Consider the following 23,718-nt stretch of genomic DNA (forward strand, 5'->3'; position numbering starts at 1 on the left):
TGAGAGTGCCAGAAGACTTGCTGAGAACAGACCCACAAAGTGTTTTGACCAGAAATTAGCCAATATACAGAAGACCTCTTAAGCATATATCAGACATAAAAGATGGCAGGCTTGATAATTAACATGTAATCTTGATAGGTGCGTTTGAAAAGGAAGAAACATCATTTTGCAATGTTTTTTATTTTTTTATTTCTTTATTTTTTGCATACACAAGTAAAGCACAATTATTTTACTTTACCTTTGTGATTATGCCATATACTGTGGATATTCATTGAAATGCTCTCTGGTAACAGCTTGCATTTGCACTGTACACACACACACAGTAACTCCTGTCCTGGTGACGGTTTGACCACCCATGAAAGACATGAACCGTTGTTGGTGGTGACCGTGGTCCAGCCTGTAATGTGTCCTTAATTCAGCAGTGCCCAGGTGTGCTGCTGTTGTCCTGTTGAAGGGCCTCCCGATCATAAGGACACAGATGAGGCTGAATCCCCTCTGCACTGCCCTCTGCAGTCACACCACCTACATATGAAGAGTTCGGCTCCAAAACGAGGTGTACTCTATATCCATTTTGGGGGGGGGGGAAATCTTGGCTGAAGTTCAACACTCAATATTGTCAAAATAAAGAGGGTTCAATCTTCAAAAATGTGATTATCTTGCGAATAATGGACTTCAAAAGTACTGAAAATAGCTTTGGTTTTATATGAGCAATCATTTCATGAAGAGTATGGTGTCACTTTTTTAAATGGTGGATTCAATGTTTGTACTAATATTTCTCAGAAATATTTGCATGAAACATGAAATAAAATCTGTCAGATATTTTTGTAATATTTTCATAGAATCTGTCTTAGAACTATAACAAATAGTGATAGCTGGCTACTATGAAACCTGATTTTAGCCACTTGTTATTGTAACACTGCACTTCGCAAGAAAGATAGCCAACAGTTGCCACATGAATTGTGCACTCGCCGAAGGGCAAATGGTTGAGTCAATGGTTCAAACTGGGACACAACTCTTTTATAGTGCAGTACTCTACCAGCGCACCTGCCTTAATTGTCAAATAGCCTCACAACCCACGCAGCCCAAACAACATTATCGTATAAGTGCGATAAATATATATTTTTTAAAAGCAAGGTGGGAATTTCAAGAAAAAGGCAGTGAAAAATCATCCAAAAAAATATTAAATAAATACAGCCTGTAATATTAGGCTACGTTGCAACGCTGTGTTCTTTATCGCCCTAAAGGTCTCTGCGGTCGGAGGTGCTCTCTTGCATTCTGAATTTGGAGCGCAGGCACCGCAGAACCGCCGGTCTTTCCTTTTCATTTGCGGCACCGCAAGAAGCACTTTCGCAGAAAGAAGCCGATTTTACCGATATTCCAAGCTATCGCATCGCATGTCCACCGGGTCAAATAAAGCCAGATTAATACTTAGCCTACTTTACAAAGATGTATTCACGTTTAATAATTTCTATATGTCCTTCAATGTTATTCATATTAGGCTAGAGGTAAGGATGTGGCATTTATTGAAATTACGAGAGAAGTAATCACTCCTCTTCATACTTCCATTGGAATGTTGAAGGTTGCATTTTCTTTTCTTTTTTTTAAACCGATAAAATGTATAACCCTGAGCGATGTATGGACACACCCGCATGTGCCATTGAAATTAAATTCCAGTGAGCATTCGGGTGAATTATAACGCGAGTTCTCTCAGCAGCCTAGTGCTCACTTAGGATTCAAACTCTGGAACATCCATTTGAAGGATGGAGTTTCGTTTAAATGACACATACTGGTGTTGCTATAGCCCATTCTTCCATTTACAGATACGTGTCTTTTTATTGCAGAATAGAATCGGATATCATAGAAACACTTTATAAAATAGCCTAGTGTAGGCCTGAAACTAGGTAGGCTACTTAATCGATTTAACACCGAGTGTTCATTGGTGCCCATTGTCCTGACGGGACGTAGGCCTATAAGCACACATACCATATTACATTTAGATATTAGAGTTAAAATTTCACTTACTAACTGGTGTGATGCTCAGTGCTATTAATTCTTTGGCACAGTATTTCCTCGGTGCTATCATTCCTATCAAATGGCAGTCGTCAATTTGGAATTCGCGAGATGATGTTGATGGATGGACCACCGTTTCAGTAAATATTAGGAAGCAGGATATGCTTTTTTTTGTAATCTGTTGACGAAAATGAATAGCCTACGCGTTATTGTTCGTCCTGTATGAAGAAGTTTGATTGAACTGATCTCAGTATTTTTTTAAATAATGATAATCGACAACCACACAATGAATGGTTTGTTTGTGGTAGATTATTAACGTTATTATTATTGGTTATTAATAATATTATAATAACAGAAGCAACAACAAGAACAACAACAATGTAAACTATTCATTAATAATATAAACACACTACCAGTGTTAGTCCTCTGCAAGGTTTGTGGGTGTGTGCGCGCGATCAGATGAGAAATATTCACTTATCTACGCGCGCGCGCACAGATACACATAGACACGCGCGCGACTGTGGCTGACTTTCCTTTCGGGTATTTTAGATATTACTGTATGTTTTCCCTAAAAAGGTTGTGCATTATTAAAACTGAAGACGACATATTTACTTATATATTACATTATTATATTACATTGCATTGCATATTACAACACGGCGACAGTGCTCAGTTGTTAATCGCGTTGGTGAGATTGCATTTTATGGTAGAATTAGAACCGTATCCAAAATAAAAAAAATAAAAAAACCTTTGGCTATCTTACAAACCAAGAGCAATTTTTGCTATATCAGTGATGTTTTCTTTGATCCAGTATTTTCCCTTGCAAATGGGACTATGTATGAGTAGACTACTTTTTTAAAGGGTATTTATTTTGTATAGATTTATTACAAGGCCAATGTCAAATGGCCTTCAATAACATACTTTTCTCTGAGGACATTTCAGCCGTTAAAAAGGGAGGCTTTAGATAGCCTAAACAATTTGTCTATATGAATGCTTAATATACTTTTTCCCTGGCATGGTTGCCATAGCCAATGCCATAAACATGCTAGAATATAATATTATCTAAACGTGGAGATATTGCGCTTAATAGCCTCGTGGAATGTCAAATTAAATATATTACGATTACCTAATTAGAAGCATATGAACAAAATGATACTCAGACGTAAAATAAGTTAATCACCCGATTGTTTAATAAAAAAAATCATGATATTTAAATCACACGCAAGAGAAGTTTGAATTCGCCTGCCGGAAGCACAACAGTTGTGTCGTGGTTTAAAATATTCAAGTAAAAGTAGTCTAATTATAAGTGTACAAATATTCAAGTTTCTCTGCTGTATTTATAGTTTCGTAGTATAAACCATACCCTCTTACACCTATCACAGGACTTACCCTCCCCCATCCGTCGAGGGGCGCGCACTAAACTTTCACTTCAGAAGCATAGTCGTTGGGTGCCCTGCACTGACGGTCTCGCGCTCTCCAGGAGATTGAGAGCAGACCTGCCAGCCCTTCAACTCCACTGACTTCCTGCAGTCAGCAATTCCATCCCAAAAGGGAAAAAAAAGTGGAAGGAAGAATTTTACAAACTGTTCTAAATAAGGCGATCTGAACAACAACCCCCATTTGGCCGCCTGCTACCCAGCCCACTCGAACCTCGTCGGTTGCGCTTAGTCTACCCCTTGTTAAAGAAAGTGCATCTGCAAGTTTGCCACTGGAGACGAAAATGTGGTCTGCGTTCTAATCAAGTTTAAAAGATACCCAGATGCGTGAGAAGATCCATAACACAGAGGATACAACTGTCGCTCGTCGTTTTGTGTGAACGTTAAGTTAGTGCGGCTCTGTACATAACCTGAAGACAACTGGGCTACTAACTTTGGTCTTTCCTGGACTGGCGAATTTCCGAGGTCTTTTTCATGTATTGGAAAAATGAAGTTTTGGCCCCTCTACCTGAGGGAAATAAATTTCTATCCGAAGGAATTCCAGTGAAACAGGTAATGTTGTTGCCTAACTGCTTATTTTATTCTGTACAAATTGCGATACGTTTCATGTTTTTTGCTTCTTTAAATATTTTTCAAAGGGTGAAGTATGCAACAAATATTTGACCAATGAGTACCGTTAACTACCAGTCTTGAAAATAAACACGTAGTTCTGTCATAGAAAACATACTTGCGTCATTTTTCTCCCGATTCCTGCAAGAAAATAAATAACACCAGTTTATGAAATACATATAAAAGTACTGTTATGTCGCGTATCTGTCCTCCTGAATACTGTCTTAATCGCCGAGAACGTGTTGCGTTTTATCTTTTAAGTGATGCATTAAGAATCACTCTCGTTCGTGTGCAATGATCAACTGCGAGCTCTGGAAATTGTGCTTTTTATGAATAGTGTGATTTGCAGTCCAGCCTCTTCAAATGGCAATTCTGCTTGGAAAAATTCGATTTTAATTACTGCCATTAAAAATCAAATTTGCAATTCTTTGGGTGGCCCGATGCCTTTTCTGATTGACAGTTGAAATTGACACTTCGGGTCCCTCTTATCCTGAGCATTTCAAGCTATTTCTAATTGCAGGTAGTTTATTTTTTTCAGTGCCATGGATTGCATGGGATAGACGATTACTTTAAGAGGCACGGGTTAAGTGCAGGGAAAAATCAATCCAAATTGAAATCGCTTCATTAAAAAGAGCTTTTGTTGTGAGGTTTTAAATACACAGTGGAAATACTTATTTATTGTTTTGGACAGTTTATATAGGCTGCTGTGCAACGGGGAGGTTTAGTGCAACAGAACTCCGTCAGTTGACTTTGCTGGTATCGAATCTGTTGTAGGTCATTTCTCCAGGAACACAGAGTACACCGGGAGCTTCGCTCTGTTTGGAAGCCAAACACGCGCAGATAATGGTGAGTAGATTTTTGAAGTGAATTACGGAGGAACCAGGCCAAGCAGCTCTGAAACAAACCCGCTACATGACATACGATATATCGTTTGATATATATTTTTATTTATCATGCCATTTTCATTTTTCTTTTAGATTTCATTTGGGATTTATTCCTTCCTTATTGTGATATTATTTTAGTTGATTTTTTACTTATAAATTGCCGAGTTTAAAATACACGAAATGTTTTTCTTCGGTCCATACTGTTTAAAATAAAATTACAATTTCATTAAATCAGGCTAGTGCCAAATAAAGCTTCAGAACATTTTCTTATGGTTTAATGTGCGCTTCTTAATACATCGACAGAGACTGTATTTGTCAAACAACTCCTAGGATTTAAATAACCCAGGATTTGCTCAGTTAAAGGCATGAAAAACAAAAAATCGATGTTCCAAGTTTGTATCGTTAAATCTAAGGACCTCTGCAACCTCGAAGCATGAAGTTTACTGCATGCAGGCGAAATGGCTTCAAACAAGTTGATATGTTGATGAAAAGGCATCTGGATGATGAAATTACATTATATTTAAATGGTATTGTACGTCGCTACTTTACGAGTTTCTTAATTATGGTAATTTATAAATCTTCCACAATACAGTCTCACTCCGATGGAGAATCTCACAGGTCGAATATGGAAAAGGACGACGCGCGCTCTTCCCCGAGTCCTCCGTCGACTCCGTCCGTATGTTCTCCTACATCTTCTTCGTCCTCTGTGCCATCCACCGGGAAGAACGTGTGCGCAAGTTGCGGATTGGAGATTCTGGACAGATACCTTCTCAAGGTAGGAGTGAACGCAGTCTACAGATACCATAGAAAAGGCGTAGCTGACTCGGCAGTGAATTTTAAATCCCCGTTCTGGGAAAAAAACATGTTGTACCGAACGCGAACTGATGAAATGCTTTAGGTTTTTGGGTATCAGACCGTAACATTAAATAAGAATACTATCACATAATCAACGTCAATCATAAAAACAAATAAATATTGATGCGCCCTTGCGCGTATAGGCTACAAAATGCATAGCCTGCCATTTCATAGCATGTCATGATGTCAATCATTTGTACAGTACTTCTCTGGGAATGAATACATATTTGCTTTTAAGCCTACAACATTGTAGTTATGGCATTAGCTGTAACAACTCCGAATGCATAATTTAAATTCGGCGTAAGCCAACATTCATCATACAGGGATGATCCATGTTGTATTTTTAAAGTCTGCACATATCTTCCAATGTTCTATTCGCTGAGCTTTGTTGCAAACGAGTGATGTAAACAAATGAAACAACACGCAGATACAATGACTGTACATAAAGCAAATAGGCCTACATTAGGCTATAGTATTTTAAATTATTTATACGTAAGCAGGATACTATATAGGCTATAAGCAAAACGTCGAATAACTATAAAGACAGAATTACGATTGAAGACAGAACTGTCTTTAATTCCTTCTCATACTGGACACCGCCTTCCCGATCTCGAGTACTCTCGTTCGCATGTAAACACAACAGGGTGTGTACGGGAGGATGTCGATCTCACGTTTTGTAGACTGCATCATCACTTATTTAGTTTGCTTTCTTAAAAAAAAAAAAAGGGAAAAAAAAGGTTTTCGTTGCGGGTTCCATCAGGGACTGAATGCGACTAAAATGATTTAAAAAAAACTTTGAAGGGAGAATTTCGCCTGAATGTTGCATGCCATAGTCTACGTTTATTTTGACAGTACGCATATGACGACACAGTACACAGATGACGACACTTCTGCGTTAATTTTAAGGTTGTTATGATGTTATGCATTGGGGCTCTTTACACATTGAGACCACAGCGAATGTTACAGAAGTAGCATTCTTCTGCTTTTCTGTTTTTATTTACAAGTTGCTTCAGGGTGAAGGAAATACGGGTAGTTAGTGTACCACAACGGTCATATGTTCGAATCCCAGGTGGACAGCAACCACTGTACAATTGAGCAAGTAGGCTACCTAATTTTACTTCAGCAATCCAACTGTATTTATCATAGTATGTGCAATTATCTCCAGATAAGAGTGTATGCTAAATTTCTTAAATATCAATGCTACTATCACCTTCTTAAATTATAACTTGAGTCAGAAACTCACTGGTCTTAAAATATAATGAAAAAAGTACATTCACGCGTAATCGTTCTTGTTGGATATCAATATCGAATTCGATATTCAGTTGACTGAGAATCGAATAGGCTATTATCTTTCTAATCAGGATATTATTCGACTGTAAACTATACACATGTGATACGACAGCTCATTTCTAAAGCCTTCGGCCAGTGCTCTTATTTATTTTAGATGAGACGCGCAAATTCAGCAGTGTGACCTCCTAATATTAACTTGAATTAGGCTTAGCAAGGCGATAAGCACTTTTAGGGGATTTTGTACAATATAAATCTGACAAAATGCAACATGCAGGTATGCAATAAATGCAATGCAAAGATATCTCATTGTCATCAGACAGTTCGTCCCACTGCATTGGAGAAACTGAGGAAAAAGTGCTTTAAAACGAAACCGAGATGTAACTTTTTTCAACTTTGCTTGAACTGTTCGGCTCATCTTATCTTTATGTGAACATCATGGTCAACATAAACGTCAGACGGGTGCCTATTTATTTAGTAGTCGCCTATTGTTCGTATGTATGTCCCAACTTCGGATTCTCTTGAAAATAAAATTCTAAATATGAATACAATACTGGTAAAAAGAACACAATAATGATCCATCTTCAATAACACAAACCACAATTATAAACACGACTATACCACAACAACAGCAGCAGCAGCAACAACAACAATAATAATACCAACAACAACAATAATACGAATACATAATAATAATGCTAATATTAATAACAACCACAATAACAATAATAATAGTAATCATTTGTACGAAGGACATTAAAACAACATTTATATTTACTGTGGAATATATCATTGTTGTTCTTCAATTTTAATATTATCTTGTAGTATGATAATCCAACGGGAAGCAGGTCAATGTAGCCTTATGTTCAGTCATGACTGTTTGAGTTCCAGATATTTTTGTTAATTATTTTATTTTATAAAACGCGCAAGTCTATGAAATTTTGGATGTCCATGTGAATTCCTTAGCTGAAAAAAAAAAATTACAGCACAAAGTGGTTTGGCCTCAACGTAGTAAAAAAAGGCAAGGCACTTCATCTATTCGTAATATTCACTTCAAAAGTTCAAAAGGCTTGAACAGTGTTGTAGATTATAATTTGAAGTAGGCCTATATAGGACAACACACTCGCGATATGATAAAATCGTAGGCTATTCTCCATAACATATCATCATTTACCTTGATAGATATCATCATAGCCTGACGAGACTGTTCTGTATCCCACTTAGTATACCCCTGATGAATAGGTCTAAATAACAAAAGTAATACTTTTAAAATGATCAATCATTCGTTGTATCGAGAGAACAAAAGCAGAGGGGTATGGAAAGCATAATGATTTATATTAAAACATTTTGGTCAAACGTTTTGATGATGATGATGATGATGATGATTATTGTTGTTGTTTTGTTGCTTTTGTTCTTGTCATGTCTTCCGTTGCATCGTGCCCAGACATAGGCCTGTTTGATAGTCTTTCTCCACATATCTTCCCAGGTGAACAACTTAATCTGGCACGTGAGGTGTCTGGAGTGTTCAGTCTGCAGGACGTCGTTGCGTCAGCACAGCAGCTGCTACATCAAAAACAAAGAGATCTTCTGTAAAATGGACTATTTCAGGTAGGGTAAGTTTTGCACTTTGTTTTAAAATTATTAAAAAGATGGTTCCAGGTCCAATATGTATTCTAAACCATTTTCTTACTGAGTGGTGTCCACATGTAAAATGCGGGCTCTCTAGCTGAGGTTTTAAAAAAAATATTTTCATGGAACACTACTGTAAATGCAAGTTTCCTTTTATGATAGTACTCTATTGGCTTCTTCTGCGTATCATTCTTATATGTACACTGGAAATTATTAGAACACAATATCTTGAAACGTTATGCGAAGCATCAACCCAGCAATAGAAAGCGTATTGTCGTCAGAAACCGGCACAATATGTTAGGGAATCAGAAACGGGTCAGAAATTTCAAAACGGGTCAATCTGCAGCAGAATATGCGTCATATTTTTTAATATCCCGATTTAAAGACGCCAATTTGTTTTAATTCGCGGTTTCACAAAATATAACATTCATCATCTGTTTATATTATCGGCCATTCAACATTAAAGATATCTGTGACATATTTGTAGCCTATATAACATGGTTTAGAGTGGTGCTGGTGATAGTGATATTGAGAATTCTGATAACAACGAATATGATAGTGCTGAATTCAGTGCTCATTACAATAGTTATAACATATTAAAACTGAGAAGCCTATGCCTACTGTATATTAAAGAACACTCAGAACGCACCATTTGGCATATATTAATTTTAAATATATATTGTATTAATTCATATTGTGATTATATAATTTCTAAATATATAGGAATTATCCAGGTTTTACTCTGTCCTTTAATGTATAGGCCTACGTATTTGTTAGTCTAAAACATATATCAAATAATTTAATGATTTATAGTGAGGCTAACATGGAGGAAACATATTGGAAACGCACAGATGTTTCTCTTTTAGCCATACAAGGGCGGAATTCAATCGAAACTTTTACTTTCCCCCTAATTGAAGATTACAAAATAACCACGGATTTGTACTTTTTAGATGGTTTTTAGTTCTACAGAAGGTGCTCTTGGTTTGGTCATTTTTTGGATAGCAGGATGGCCATGTTTTTCTTTTTGGTATCCATTCGGTTCATTTTTAATGATACGGGAATCATTTTGCCGCCCTTTGTTGTTGATCAGTCTGTGAAAAAATCTACCATTGAGTATTCATGTACGTTATTTTAATCTATCACAATTTCATATGCGTGATGTTTAATGACGAAAACGAAGAATATATTACAGCCAATTCCAGGAAAACATAGGCTAATGACGTATTCTTGTATTTTTTTTTTTGTCCCAATATTAATTCGGGTTTTGACAGTAGCCTATGTAGAAAAAAACATGCATTAGAATTATATAATTGGATTTAAGAAGGCAATACAGGGAAATCTCTATATATATTCTTCATCACTGTACAAGTTAGTAGACCACTTATCAGAGATTTTGAGTTGGAAAAACAAATTGCTAAGCCTTGTACCCTTTGTCAATTGAAGTGACTGGTCCTTTAAAGTTGATACTCTGCTTTGGACTCCTTCTCTAGAGGGTTATTGTGCACTTGAGATTTCTAATCCAAAGTGATGCTTAACAAGATGCTTTACCAAGCCAAATGCTAGAGTAAGTGACAGCTAAAGGTGTAAATCAGCCATATTGTGAACAATTCTTTAATAAACCAGATTGGGGACCCCATATAGCCAAATTATAATTTGATTTGCACAAATCATGAAACAGCAAGTTTCAGCAAGCTTTGTTGTACTTATGCTGTCTTCATCTCATCCAGTTAATTAAGCTGCCTCTAAGCCTGTGATGTTGTGCGGAACATTAAACACTTGCTTTAATGTTCAGTATCACTCAGAGTCAAGTTCAATATGCAAATGCTTTTGCAAAAGCTTTAAATAGTCCTGAGAATATATGTGGAGCCCGTGTGGAGAAAGGCACTGTATGCAGCCTAAGAGCACGTAGCAAATTAAGAGATAAACGTTATTGAAAACATATACATTGAGAGGAATATGATATTGGATAACATTTTTCACCAGGCTTTGGTGAAAAATGTACAGCCTCTCCGATTCACTAGTGATGTCATACACAGATAACCAGACACATTTTCATTTTATTTCAAGACGAAGATTGAAGAGAACTGTATAAAAAGATGCGTGAATAAATCATTCCTTCACATTTCAAAATAGCTGTTTTAGGTGAATAAACAATCGTGCACATATACATAGCAGTTTTTATTTTAGTTTTACCAGGGGCCAAGCAGATGACTCCCAAATATATTTTATTAGATAAGACACATATAATAGTTCCACGCTAGTGAATCAGCCTGGCGTTGGGTTTGGATGCACGGAGAGGACGGTCTGAAGCCACTGTGGCTGATGTTTGAGCAGAAGGCTGAGGCAGGAGCTATCTGCTCACTGGAGCTTACAGGAGAACACACAGAAAGGAGCCTGGATATGAGTGGGTATTTCAGAACAAGGAGGACTGTGGTGGATGTTGCTGCTGCAAAAGAGTTGGTCAGTAGGTGGGTCTGAACTCAAAAGATAACCAGCACCAAGGTTATCTGAGGTTTATAATCACCATCAACTGGAAGCAGAAATCAGAGCACTGTCAGCCTGTATTGAATTTGCGTTCAGTAACACTGTAGAATATTGCACATCTTATATTATATTATGCATATTTGTGGACACATACACACACATGTACTGTATATGTGTATACACACAATTGCACACACATATGTGTGTGTACACACAAAATGCACAGGCATAAACACACACATACAAATATTGACTTGAGAAAACTGCTCAAGTGATGTCGGTTTCTGTGCCAATAGGTAGACCATTTTAACTCCGTTTTCTTGTGTCATGAATGATATGGGGTAAATGCAACATTTATTACTGCATATATGCTTAAAGAAGGTTTGGTCTGTGAAGGACGTGGTGTGTTTATTACCATGAAGGTTACAATGTGTGGCGTGTCAGCGTGTAAGCAGCTGTACCATAGAAACAGAGTATTACAGCTCCAGTGTGTATGGTTAGCCATAGCAATCTGTGATTTGACTGGAATGGGGTAGTCAGGACATGGACAAATTCAAAATGCTTTCTGAGAGAGGCACAGGCTGAAACGTGTTTTTGAGCATGTTGCAAAAATCAGTAAAAGTAAATAAGAATATGAAAACTCATGAATTTTGTTCCAAAAGGTGAGGGCTGGCTTTTCTTTCCTGTCAGACATTAAGTGTACAGCCAGATTAAAACTTGGCTAAAAACACTACTTTTTGAAAGATACTTTTCTTATTTGTACCAGTCTCTTATCTGCTTATACTGACTGCTCTTCTAATGCCACAAGCAGGGAGTAAAAAAGGGATAGACATTCAGTGCAGTGGATTCAGGGCACAGAGTAGGCACTATGCTCCAAACTTTCTGTTTATATCACTATAAGCCATGGGCTCCATATTGACTGGTTATATGGCTATAAGCCATGGCCCACGTGGGAAGTAACTAAAAGAGCAAATTGCAGATACCTGCTGAGTGCGAGATGGAAACACAGGCTGCACCATGTATTTCTTGAGTAGCAGAGAGGAGCCACTTGGTTTTTAGTCATAGATAGATAGAAGTCTCTCAAGGCTGGATGTAGGCTACAATGTCAAGTACACAAAATTAGGTCGTCAACTACCACTGCCTGGAATTTATGATATATCTCATCGCAGACGCAAAACCCATGGCTTCCTAGATGAGAAGAAAATGACCTGCTCTTTATAACGTCATATAGGCATTGAGGAGACTGAAGTCCCTGGTGTCTTTTTCATTATGTGTACGTACACACTGTATATTGTATGAATTACATGTGTATTGTTTTGGATGGAAGCTCTATTTTTGCTCTATTAATATCAGTCAGGGAAAACGGCAGGGTCGCCGTGAAAGAGCAATTCAACCGCTCATTCAGCAATCAGGAACGGCAGAACTGATATATCGCTTTCCGTAATTTATGGAAGTAATTAACCTCGGTGGTACTGTCACGTGCTGTGTGTTCACAGCGAGCGAGAAAATACGGTGTTTTCAAGAGTGCTCTGACTGCGGGCAGCGTCCCTGCTGGAAAACACTCCTACAGCTTAGCCCTTCCTGGGCAGCGTCCCTGCAGTAATCTGGGAGAAAATTTGTGATTCCGTTTTATAAATTGTACTTTTTAAGTTTCTTCTGCGATTATATTTAATCATAGCATGTGAAGTATAGCATGTGCGAATATTAAAACAGCAATTATGCCTGTGCTAACAGAACATATAGAAGTGTAAGTGAGAGATTCTGTATCCACGACTTTCTCCTGCACAATAGTGCAGCCTGATGACTTCACAGACATCCATAAAACTTTGGTGAAGCCGTGGCCTATGAAGACGGGGGTGGGCTTGGACACAAGATTAAAGAATTACCTGGGGATACCAGGATTAATCGACAAAACATGCACCCCCTCAAGTCCTTATTTTCAACTGAACGCAAATTGCTGTGGAACTGGAGAATCGCTGGGGGAAGGCTTTGTTAGGAGGACACCCCACCCACAAAGTCAAGTCACTGACGGGTGGATAGAGACAAATCCAGAACAAGAATCCAGGTTTTAGTACAGAAGTGCTATCAGACGTGCTACTTAATGCCTTCTTCTCCCCACGCTGTCCAACAGCATTGGGTTTTAAACCAAGCTGCTGAAAGTGCTTCCTTTCGCCAAACGCGTTCTTCTCAGGTTTGAGTGACGCTGTCTGTGTACCATCGGAGTTTTGGAGCGGTCTATCTCGGCTTGGCCTTCAACCGAACGCGCGTCAGCTGAGCAGCGTGCGCCGCCATGTCGCCCCATCCCACTGAGAGCGCAGCTGCAGCTCTTAGGCGACGTGCGAGTACAATCTACGGACAGTGGAGCAGTTGTGGAAAAGGCAGGGGCAGGGCCACACCCGTTCTGGCTTCGCGAGGAGACGGACAGGCACGACGAGGCTCACAGCGTCTCTGACATGGGCCCCCTCTTCACGTTTTCACTGGCGCAAGGAATCCAGGGGAGAACTAGGGGCCCAAGCTCACATTCTGGCTCTGGGCAAATGGGATACTGCCAAATCAGTCTTCCCCCTACTGATTACCCCATCCCCGCATGCACCCCCCTTTGGGATAGTGTTTATATTACACTGTTTATAGAAGCTCTTTCTGTGCGAAAGAGAGGGGGTGGAGAGCAGAGCTATAGAAGCTCCTAGAGGTTCTGTTCACCGCCCTTTAACTCTTTCCAGTGCATTCTGGGTAGCCTTCTGCTCAGTCCACACTGACCTTCAGCCTTGGGCTGAGCCACTCCTGTTGTGTCACATATCCCTAAGCTTCGCCTGAACTGGGCGTATGGGAAGTATTCAGCCCATAAATATGTTATACCACTGGAAACTCTTGTGTTAGCTTGTCACATGTACTTTCCAGGGGAGGGGTTTCATTAATCTGAAATGAAAAATGCCACAAAATGTAAAATTAATCAAATATTTGGGACCTCAGTGGTAACAAAAAAAAAAAAACTGAAACTCAACGTCAAAAGGAAAGTTTTTCTTGGCGTAACCATCTCAGGAATTCCGCGCCAAGAGTCCCAGCAGAAGTGTCCCATTTCTTAACGTAATAATTCTTGCCTCCTTTCAACTCGTAAATTTGGTGTTCGCATGAATATTAATGGCCATGGTCATTAAGCGCTTTTCAGCGAGAGGTCACATGAAAGGAAACGGCCGCGCAGGTGGTTTGCGTTTAAAACGTGACTTCATCGCGGCCTGTCAGCCGCCGGCCGTGGCTCAGCTGGTGTGTGCGAGATCGCCCTCGGCCCTCCGTGACAGAGTCCGCCGCCTCAACCAGGGACTGTCTGTCAGAGCCTCGCGCGTCGGTCAGGAAATTGCAGGTGTTGGTTTGTTTGCGTTGAAAGCTCCACTCTGGCGGGAGCAGACATTCCAAGGTTATCTTACACGAAACGGCTTCAGCACCGGCGCTTCCCCCCCAGGAGAGCCCATCTGAAGAAAAAAAAAAAAAAAAAAAAAAAACATCAAAGCAAAAGTAGAACTTTTAAAACATTTAATCATAAACCTGATGAAGTTCTTAAATTTATTTGAAAGACGAATGGCAAAGGGGGAGAATAAACTAGTTTTGAAATGTTATGACTGTTTTGGCAGGATGAATTATTGGGGGCAGTAGGACCTTTTCACTAGTCACTTGATCCTACTCCTCCTCTCACTCTCTTCAGCTCAGAGCAGCACGGTCTCAGGTTTTGGTGGTTTGGTTTCAGGGTCCACTACCGAGAGTTGAGCTTAATGTCCCTCTCATCCAGACTGCTGAGTGATGCGAGTTTGCAGCAGAGCGTTGATGTCCCAGACCCTCTCTTTCTCACAGTAGGTTTGGGACAAAGTGTGCCCGCTGCGGACGGCAGATCTATGCCAGCGACTGGGTGAGACGGGCACGGGGCAACGCCTACCACCTGGCCTGCTTCGCCTGCTTCTCCTGCAAGAGGCAGCTCTCCACGGGGGAGGAGTTTGGCTTGGTGGAGGAGAAAGTGCTCTGCAGGATCCACTACGACACCATGGTGGAGAACCTCAAGCGGGCAGCGGAGACGGGTGAGTCCCAATACAGCCTGCTGGCATAAGCGCTCAGCGCGGTCGTTTAGGACCACCACCAGGCACTCTCAGAAATAAAGGTATGAAAAGTGCTTAAAAAGGTACCAATGCTTGTCGCTAGGGTGGTACCCTATAGGTGCATAAAACTGTACCCCTGAGCAGCAACTTAGAATTTACAGTAATTCATTTGTATCTTTTTTTTGCTTGGAAAATGTACTCATTTATACCCAAAGAGAACATTACTTTAGTTTCAGGAAATGTTATCCTTGAAGAACAATAATGTACCTCCACTGTCACTTTATTTCTGAGAGTGCAAAATTCAGGTTTTAAATATAGTTTCATTTTTCCCAGACATTTTAATTGTGAACCACAATCAAGTGAATTCCCCCCCGGTTCGTTCTTGTTTTGGGCCATGAAAATCCTAAAGCTGGCTCTGCCTACAGTGAAGCCAGCACATTCACACGTTAAGACTACTGAGGGTGACCAGCAGGTCATCTTCTCTTTTCCTCCTTCCTTCCTGGTCTCTCAGGGAGCGGCATCACCCTGGAGGGCGCGGTCCCATCCGAACAGGACAGCCAGCCAAAACCGGCCAAGAGAGCACGCACCTCCTTCACTGCCGAGCAGCTGCAGGTAAACCCGCTGGCTCCCGCACAGGACAGCACAGGGGCGTGACTCTGGGGGGATTGAGGGGGGTAAACCTGGTCATCTGACGGCAGGGTGGATGGACGGGTGGAAGACCAACACAGTCTCAGAAATGAAGTGACTGTGGAGGTACATTTTTGTTCTATCAAACCTCCCAAATGTACCCTGAAAGTACAGTAATGTCCTCTATGGGACCAAATGAGTACCCTTTCCCAGAAAAAAAGGTACAAATGTATAATATATTGGCGGCTAGGGGCACAGTTACCTATAAGGTAATGCCCCAGCGACAAGCATTTGAAAATTTGTAGGCACTTTTCCTACCTATTATTTCTGAGTGTAGCTCACAGAGTCAGGGCTGTGCGCAGGTGATGCAGGCCCAGTTCGCGCAGGACAACAACCCCGACGCCCAGACGCTGCAGAAGCTGGCGGACATGACGGGCCTGAGCAGGCGGGTGATACAGGTGCGTGAGATCCCTCGCGGTCATTCGCCTAGAGCACGCCAATGAGGTCAATGGAAAGCTGGGAAAGTCTGATGGTCACATTCCTGCTGGTAACATTGCATTTTCATAGGTCTGGTTTCAAAACTGCAGAGCAAGACACAAAAAGCACACACCCCAGCACGGCGGACCCCCCCAGGGCCACCCCCAGTCTCGGATGCCCCCCTCCCTCCCGGACGACCTGCATTACTCTCCCTTTGGCAGTCCAGAGAGAGCGCGGATGGTGGCTCTGCACGGATACATTGAGAGTAAGCGTCACTCTGGGAACTGCCAAGGTCCCATGTTCTCAGTTCCTTGTCCTCCACCACGTTTTCACCTCTCATGGATCCAGAGAATCCAGTCACCTGGTCTCGACTGCAGTCCAGAGGGTTTCAGAGATGACGTTCACGACAAAGGTGTAGAGTTCATGGATCAAAAAGTAAAAAGTCCTGCCGCGTGTTTCTTCCACCACGCGCAAAGTCAGCCAGCTGATTTCACCAACTAGTTGGAACAAAAAAATACAGGGGAGGACTTTTACTCTGTGAACCTGGATTTTATACCTCTGGTTCTGGACAAGAGGGACATACCGTAGTCACGGGAGTCCGTGTTGGCATCCTGATCTGACACGTGTCCGTGTTTCTGTGCTCCTGCAGGTCATCCCTTCTCCGTGCTGACCGCCCAGACGCTCCCTCACCAGGCCATGGCGTTGCCCCAGCTGCCCCTCAGCCGCTAGCACCACCCTCCCCCAATCCTGACCCCTTCAGCCCGGCCCTGACCCCAGGAAACGGAGGGCAGCTCCGGCTCAGCGACAGACAGGAAAGATGTCCGCCGTCTCCGGCCTGGCCTCGCACTGGGGCTCTCCTCTGCACTCGAGCTTCGCAGGAAAGGACCTCTTCTCCCCACGTTTGGGCAGACAGGAGGAATTCCCCCCACCGAGTCTGCCTTTGGTTTCAATTTGGGAAGAAACGCCACTGGTGAAACTGGAACTCCTTCCCACAAGGCCAAGGAGTCTACGCCTCTGCACTGAGTACCGCTTTTCTCTTGTCTTGCCGTGCACGTCCAGCCTGGGATCCTTTTCAGCGTCTTGTGCCCTATACTACTCGGACTCTGCTGTGGAGAGAGGACACGCCTACAGACAGGTCTGGAGATCACTGTTTCAAGTGAGCTCTCAGTACACCAACAAATAACCAACCAAGAGAAAGAAAGAGAATTGCGATGACACGAGGCTCAGTTTGGCTCAGCATTGGACACAGGTAAGAAAATGCCCCTCTCTTTCTCTTTGGAACAAAAAAAAAAACAACAAAAAAACACTTTTTTTATTGGAACTCGTTTTTTGAGTGTGACGACACCGTTAGAGAATTGTGGAGCATCAGATTACATTAAATGTTGCCTTAGACATCAATGGGACAAACGTCAGGTGGAAATAAACACAGTACGGACAGGACACAGGCTTTTTTGTTTGTGTATAATATAGTGCATAGGCTTAGTCAATATAATTTCACATTCCCCCCCACCACTGGACACCTCACTCGCAAAGCTGGAGCCACCACCGATCCTCCACATGCTTACCATTACAGTCCCCATATTTCTCTTCTGCACTGGAATGAAAACAAAGCCGTGTTTGGGCCCATGACAGTTTGTTGAGGGTACTGAAATGTGCTGTTTGTAGGCCGGTAAACAGCTGGCAGACCGAGGGCATATGATAAAAAGGCTGCCTGTTTCAACTCAATCTATTTGGCATTTCCCTACTTTTTTTTTATTCGAAGCTGAATATTGTTATTCAGTGGATTCGATTTGTTGACAAACCCAGTACCTGTGATTTGAATGATCGGGTCACTTCTCAATCCCTGGGACCCGTAGAACAGCTCTGGATTTTAATTTATTTGTGCATTTTGCTTAAACCTTGGTGAATTTTCACATTTCAGGGCACTAAGGACACAGCCTTTTCTACTTCCTGTCAGCTGTTTTCTTATTGCATTCAGCTGCCATCTGAGGGAAACGAATCAAATTAGGCAAATAAATGCATTGTTGGTTACTGCGGTAACCAAGACAAATGACAAGTGACTGCAAAGCTCACTAAAATTGTAAACAAATATTGAAATATTTATCATCTGTATTCTGAAATACATTTATTGATCGAAAAATTAAAGGAATTACAAAGAAATTTAACCACAGGGATTGAGGACCATGACCATTAAAAGGGATTACAGTAGGACGATTTAACTAAACGTTTTGTGAATGCGCTACACGCTAATGTTATAGAAAATAATAGATTTTGCTCTAGAAACGAATCAACTATTGTGCAAAGATGGCTACCTTCCAGTATGATCACTCCATCACAACAAAATTAAGCCCACTTACAGATAATGTGAATAAATGGCAAATATTTATCAATTTGCTTTTGTTGTTTTTTCACTTATGGTACATTTCATCAACAACAGGAAATGCAAACCTGGTTAACATTACATGCATCTTCTGAACCGTCTCCAAGTCAATTTGTTTATTTTATTGTTCTGAGTAGGAAGATGTCCTGTGTCTAGTCATGATATCTATGAAAATTTAGATTTTGCTCCTTTGATTTTTTTTCTATTGTAAAAAACTGTAATGGAAAACAAGGTGTTTTACTCGTTGGACATCATAGAAAATGCTAATTACCAGCCCGTTATCATTCCACAAAGCTCTAAGTGTCCGAAATGAAATGTTGTGTATCTGTGCGTGGTTTTACATGTGTCTGTGCACACGTGTGTGCAAGCAGAGTGCAATTCACACATAACAGAATTTAAAGCAAATCAAAAGTAACGTCATATCAATGAGTCGATGCTGATATATTGCTTGTAATTGTTCAATGTTAAAATGCAGCAATGCCCAAGCGGAGCAAGCTTTCAGTGGACTATTTACAGACCATAACAGAACAGGGGACATTTCATCTCTGAGAGTATTTACTATTCATCCACCGCTCATCATTTAAACTTAGTTTCAATCATGAGAATATGGCCACAACATGGGAAAAAACTGCAAAAATGGGAACCACTGTAAATATAATCTAAATGGATTTACTGTGAAAATATCAGCAAAATCGAATCGCTAGGTAACAGCTGTGGCCCAATATTGAACGGATGGAATCATCAGGAAGGAACAGGATTATTTTGAGAACTAGGTGTGAATATTCTCTATGTAATGCACACATTAGTGGGAGAACCCAACCAAAATAAGTAAGCAAGATAAGTATAGATGTTTAAAATGGTGAGTGTGGGCCTAAACAGGCATTTGGCTGCTGCTCTCAGAATCGACAAATCTTTACAAACTGCAGCTGTTTCTGATGCTTTTCCTACTGGTTTTTGGACATTCTTGTGATGCTTTCAAACTAGGACATTTTCAGTGCCTTATTTATTAAATTATTCAAAAACACATTCTATTTGTTCGCATCTCTGAATAAACAGCAACGGACTCCATACTAGCATGAAGCACAGGACAATTGCGAGAAGTAATATATGTTTACATAAATATGAAATCAGACATCACAAGGCTTATCTATTTTATGTGTGAAAATATGAGTCATTTATTAGAATATATGAAGTGCTGAAATTTCATTTAAATTATTGCATTATGAATGTATTATGCAGTGAATTATAATTTTCCAATAAGACACTTGTGAAAAGTGAAATATGAAAGTATCAATAATTTATATATTCAGTATTTGGCTCATAATTCAACATATATTCAAATTAGTAACAAAACTATTATATTTATTAATATTCAACATATGTTACTTTTGATTTGGGATGAACTTGGGAGTGCAGAGATCCCATCTCAGAGAGAGAGAGAGAGAGAGAGAGAGAGAACTGTGTGATGACAGATAGCAACTCCATGAACATTCTCACATAGAGAGAAAGAAAGAGAGAGTGTGCGAGAGACAGTGAGAGAATGTGTGTGTGAGAGAGAGAGCAAAGCTGAACTCAACATAAAATAAAGCCTTCCTTCTCGTTTTTGATTCAGAATTGATTGAAACACCATTGCATGTAGGTATACGTAAGGCATTTTTTTTATCACATCACAATGGCTTTTGTTAATTTATGTCTTGGTGGGATTTTGAATGGGTCGTTCCCTGAAGTGTCTTTCCTGTTTGCCTCATCCCCGGTGGGGAAAGTGGTACAACGACAGAAGAGTGGGATGTACATAGATGTTTATGGCAGTCTGTGTGCCAAAGGAACCACGTTGTGTGAAACTGTATCATTGTGTCTTGGCTGTGGAGTGAGAAATATGATCCTGTGTTTACGAGGGGAGACAAGGCCTCAACGTTCCTGTATTTATTGAGACTGAAAATAGCCTGTAAGCACTTTTTTTCCACAAATGTCTGTTTTGATAATAAAAAAAAAAGGTAATTCCATTTATTGTGCATTATAAATGTCTTTTGTGTACTAAATGCAATAAAATTGAATTTAAAACGATCCATTCGACTGCATTATTCAGATAAACTCAAATTTCAGAACAGGAATGACAGGACTACACGAGCACATACGAACATATTCTGCGCTTCAAGCTGGAACTAATCAAAATCAGGTTGTTTTGACTATTCTTTGAGCAATAACGCAGGAGCAGTGGCCAAAAAGAACATTGTGCATGTATTTGTGTGTGCATGAGTGAGCACGTGTGTGGGCGTGTGCGCACGTGTGTGTGTGTGCGTGCATGTAGGTGAGTGTGCCTGTGTGTGTGTGCGTGCATGTGTGTGAGTATGTGTGTGTGTCGTGCGTTTCTGTGCATGCGTGTAAGTGTGTGTGTGTGTGTGTGTGTTGTGGACATGCTTTCACGTGTGTGCGTGAGTGCATGCATATGTGTGTGTGCATGTATGTGAGTGTGTGTGCGCGCGCGTGTACGTGTGTGTGTGTGAGTGTGTGCTTGTGTGTTTGTGTGCGCATATGTGAGCATGCGTGTGTGTTCACGCATGTGTGTGTGTATGTTGTGTGCATGCTTCCATGTGTGAGTGTGTGTGCATGTATGCTGTGTGCACGCTTTCACGTGTGCGCATACGTGCCTGTGTGAGTGTGTGTGTGTGTTTGTGTATGCATGTTGTGTGCACGCTTTTACGTGTGTGTGCACGTGTACATGTCTGTGAGTGTATGTGTGTGTGCATGTGCGTGTGTGCTCGTTCGTGCTTGTGTGAGCGTGTGTGTGTGTGTGTGTGTGTGTGTGTGCGTGTGCTCGTTCATGCTTGTGTGAGCGTGTGTGTGTGTGTGTGTGCATGTGTGTGTGTGCTCGTTCGTACTTGTGTGAGTGTGTGTGTGTGAGCGTGTGTGTGTGTGTGTGCATGTGCTCATTCGTGGTTGTGTGTGTGTGTGTGTGTGTGTGTGTGTGTGTGTGTGTGTGTGCATGTGTGTGTGTGCTCATTCGTGGTTGTGTGTGTGTGTGTGTGTGTGTGTGTGTGTGTGTGTGTGTGTGTGTGTGTGTGTGTGTGTGTGTGTGTGTGTGTGTGTGTGTGTGTGTGTGCATGTGTGTGTGTGCTCATTCGTGGTTGTGTGTGTGTGTGTGTGTGTGTGTGTGTGTGTGTGTGTGTGTGTGTGTGTGTGTGTGTGTGTGTGTGTGTGTGTGTGTGTGTGTGTGTGTGTGTGTGTGTGTGCTCGTTCGTGCTTGTGTGAGCGTGTGTGTGTGTGTGCATGTGTGTGTGTGCTCGTTCGTGGTTGTGTGTGTGTGTGTGTGTGTGTGTGTGCTCGTTCGTGCTTGTGTGTGTGTGTGTGTGTGCATGTGTGTGTGCTCGTTCGTGCTTGTGTGAGTGTGTGTGTGTGTGTGTGTGAGCGTGTGTGTGTGTGCTCGTTCGTGGTTGTGTGAGCGTGTGTGTGTGTGTGTGCATGTGTGTGTGTGCTCGTTCGTGGTTGTGTGAGCGTGTGTGTGTGTGTGTGTGTGCATGTGTGTGTGTGCTCGTTCGTGGTTGTGTGAGCGTGTGTGTGTGTGTGTTGGTCTGTAATGCAGCCCTGGCACAGGGCAGGAAGTAATCACAGGCCGATAGCTGCGCTCCCTGACGCTTCACGGGTCAGTGTTCACAGTAATGACCGCAGCGCAGATCCTGCTGCCATCACACACAGGAAGTAACCATCAGGCTGCATCATGGGATTGATCAGGTAGCCAAGGTTTCAAAGGGAAACTGTGAGTACTGACAGTGTGCGCGCACACACACACACACGCGTACACACACACACACACACACATACACATGCGCACACACACACACACACACACACACACACACACAACCTTTAATGTGCATTTCATAGAGCAAAATAACATTATTTGCCATTAAAGAGTAATATTTATAGAAATGCCATTACGGAGTGCACGACTAATGGACCAAATCTGCTCTAAATGGGAAACCATTTCATATCCTCGTATCATCCTTTCGGACAATACCGCACATATAGCCATTGTATCGACCTGCAGCTCAGTTTGCGCTCAGAAAACCTTTCACTAAAATGGTGTGAAATTGATTACATGAGTGGTATAGCTCTAGACTGCACCTTTACTGTGCTGAACGGAAGAACACAACAGATAAATAAAGGGTTCTCGACCCATTAGTAGCACGTCATCTTTTTGTTTGATCAATTTCAAACTGGCCATTTTCACTCGCTTTTCAACAGTATTCAAGTGCTTCAAATTCAAGAGCTTCAAGTAGAGTAGATGGATAGGTGAGCTACAGGTAATGACTGGTCTGACAGTTCCATTAGTCCAGTCAAGGCTAAAGCAAATAGAACATTAAATGTAGGCTTCATAAACAAAGGACAAATGTACAACCTAATACATGAGATTTTATCTTATACATTGTAGACATACATGCCACTTGTACCTCTGCTTTGTGGTTGTCGACATAATTATTTAAATTGGATACGTAGATTACAATTGTTCTGTATGCTTTTGCTAAAATTGCCATGGACTCTCAAATCTACTCTTTCATCTTTTACCGAACCCTAGAAAGATTTTATATTTTAGTAAATAACCATTTTAAATGTGTGTGGCCCACTACACTGCAGTTGATACGTCTTAAAATAAAGCAATCCCGCTTTCTTGTGACGTACAACATGTAGTTGTTGATTATAACCAGATTTCTGAACAATTCAAAATAGTGTAATGTCTCAAAGAGCTTATGTCAACCACAAAATAACATGCTGGTTCTGTTTGTGGACCAGAATTTCATTGCAATGCATGAAAAAGTCCACCTACATTTTTACAGGCAAGACAGGTACATTTAAAACAAAATAATCATTTTCAGCTGGTATAACTGACTATTGTCAGTGCTCAATTAATTTTCTTGCAGTGACAGTTTTTTAGAAACTTTGCAAATCAGCATGTTTACAGT

General features: G+C 41.0%; 1 protein-coding gene across 1 annotated transcript; it reads left to right on the plus strand.

Annotated features, from left to right (window-relative positions):
- Window positions 1-3,778: 3,778 nt before the first annotated feature.
- Window positions 3,779-20,799, plus strand: lhx6a (LIM homeobox 6a). Its single transcript, XM_061263234.1, has 9 exons — window positions 3,779-3,998; window positions 4,830-4,901; window positions 5,532-5,714; window positions 8,568-8,689; window positions 15,038-15,258; window positions 15,788-15,888; window positions 16,266-16,361; window positions 16,471-16,645; window positions 17,030-20,799. The coding sequence occupies exons 1-9, from the start codon at window positions 3,921-3,923 to the stop codon at window positions 17,107-17,109; spliced, it is 1,128 nt and encodes a 375-aa protein (XP_061119218.1). The 5' UTR covers window positions 3,779-3,920; the 3' UTR covers window positions 17,110-20,799.
- Window positions 20,800-23,718: the final 2,919 nt, after the last annotated feature.

Source organism: Conger conger, chromosome 12 (assembly GCF_963514075.1).
Source record: "Conger conger chromosome 12, fConCon1.1, whole genome shotgun sequence".
NCBI lineage: Eukaryota > Metazoa > Chordata > Actinopteri > Anguilliformes > Congridae > Conger > Conger conger.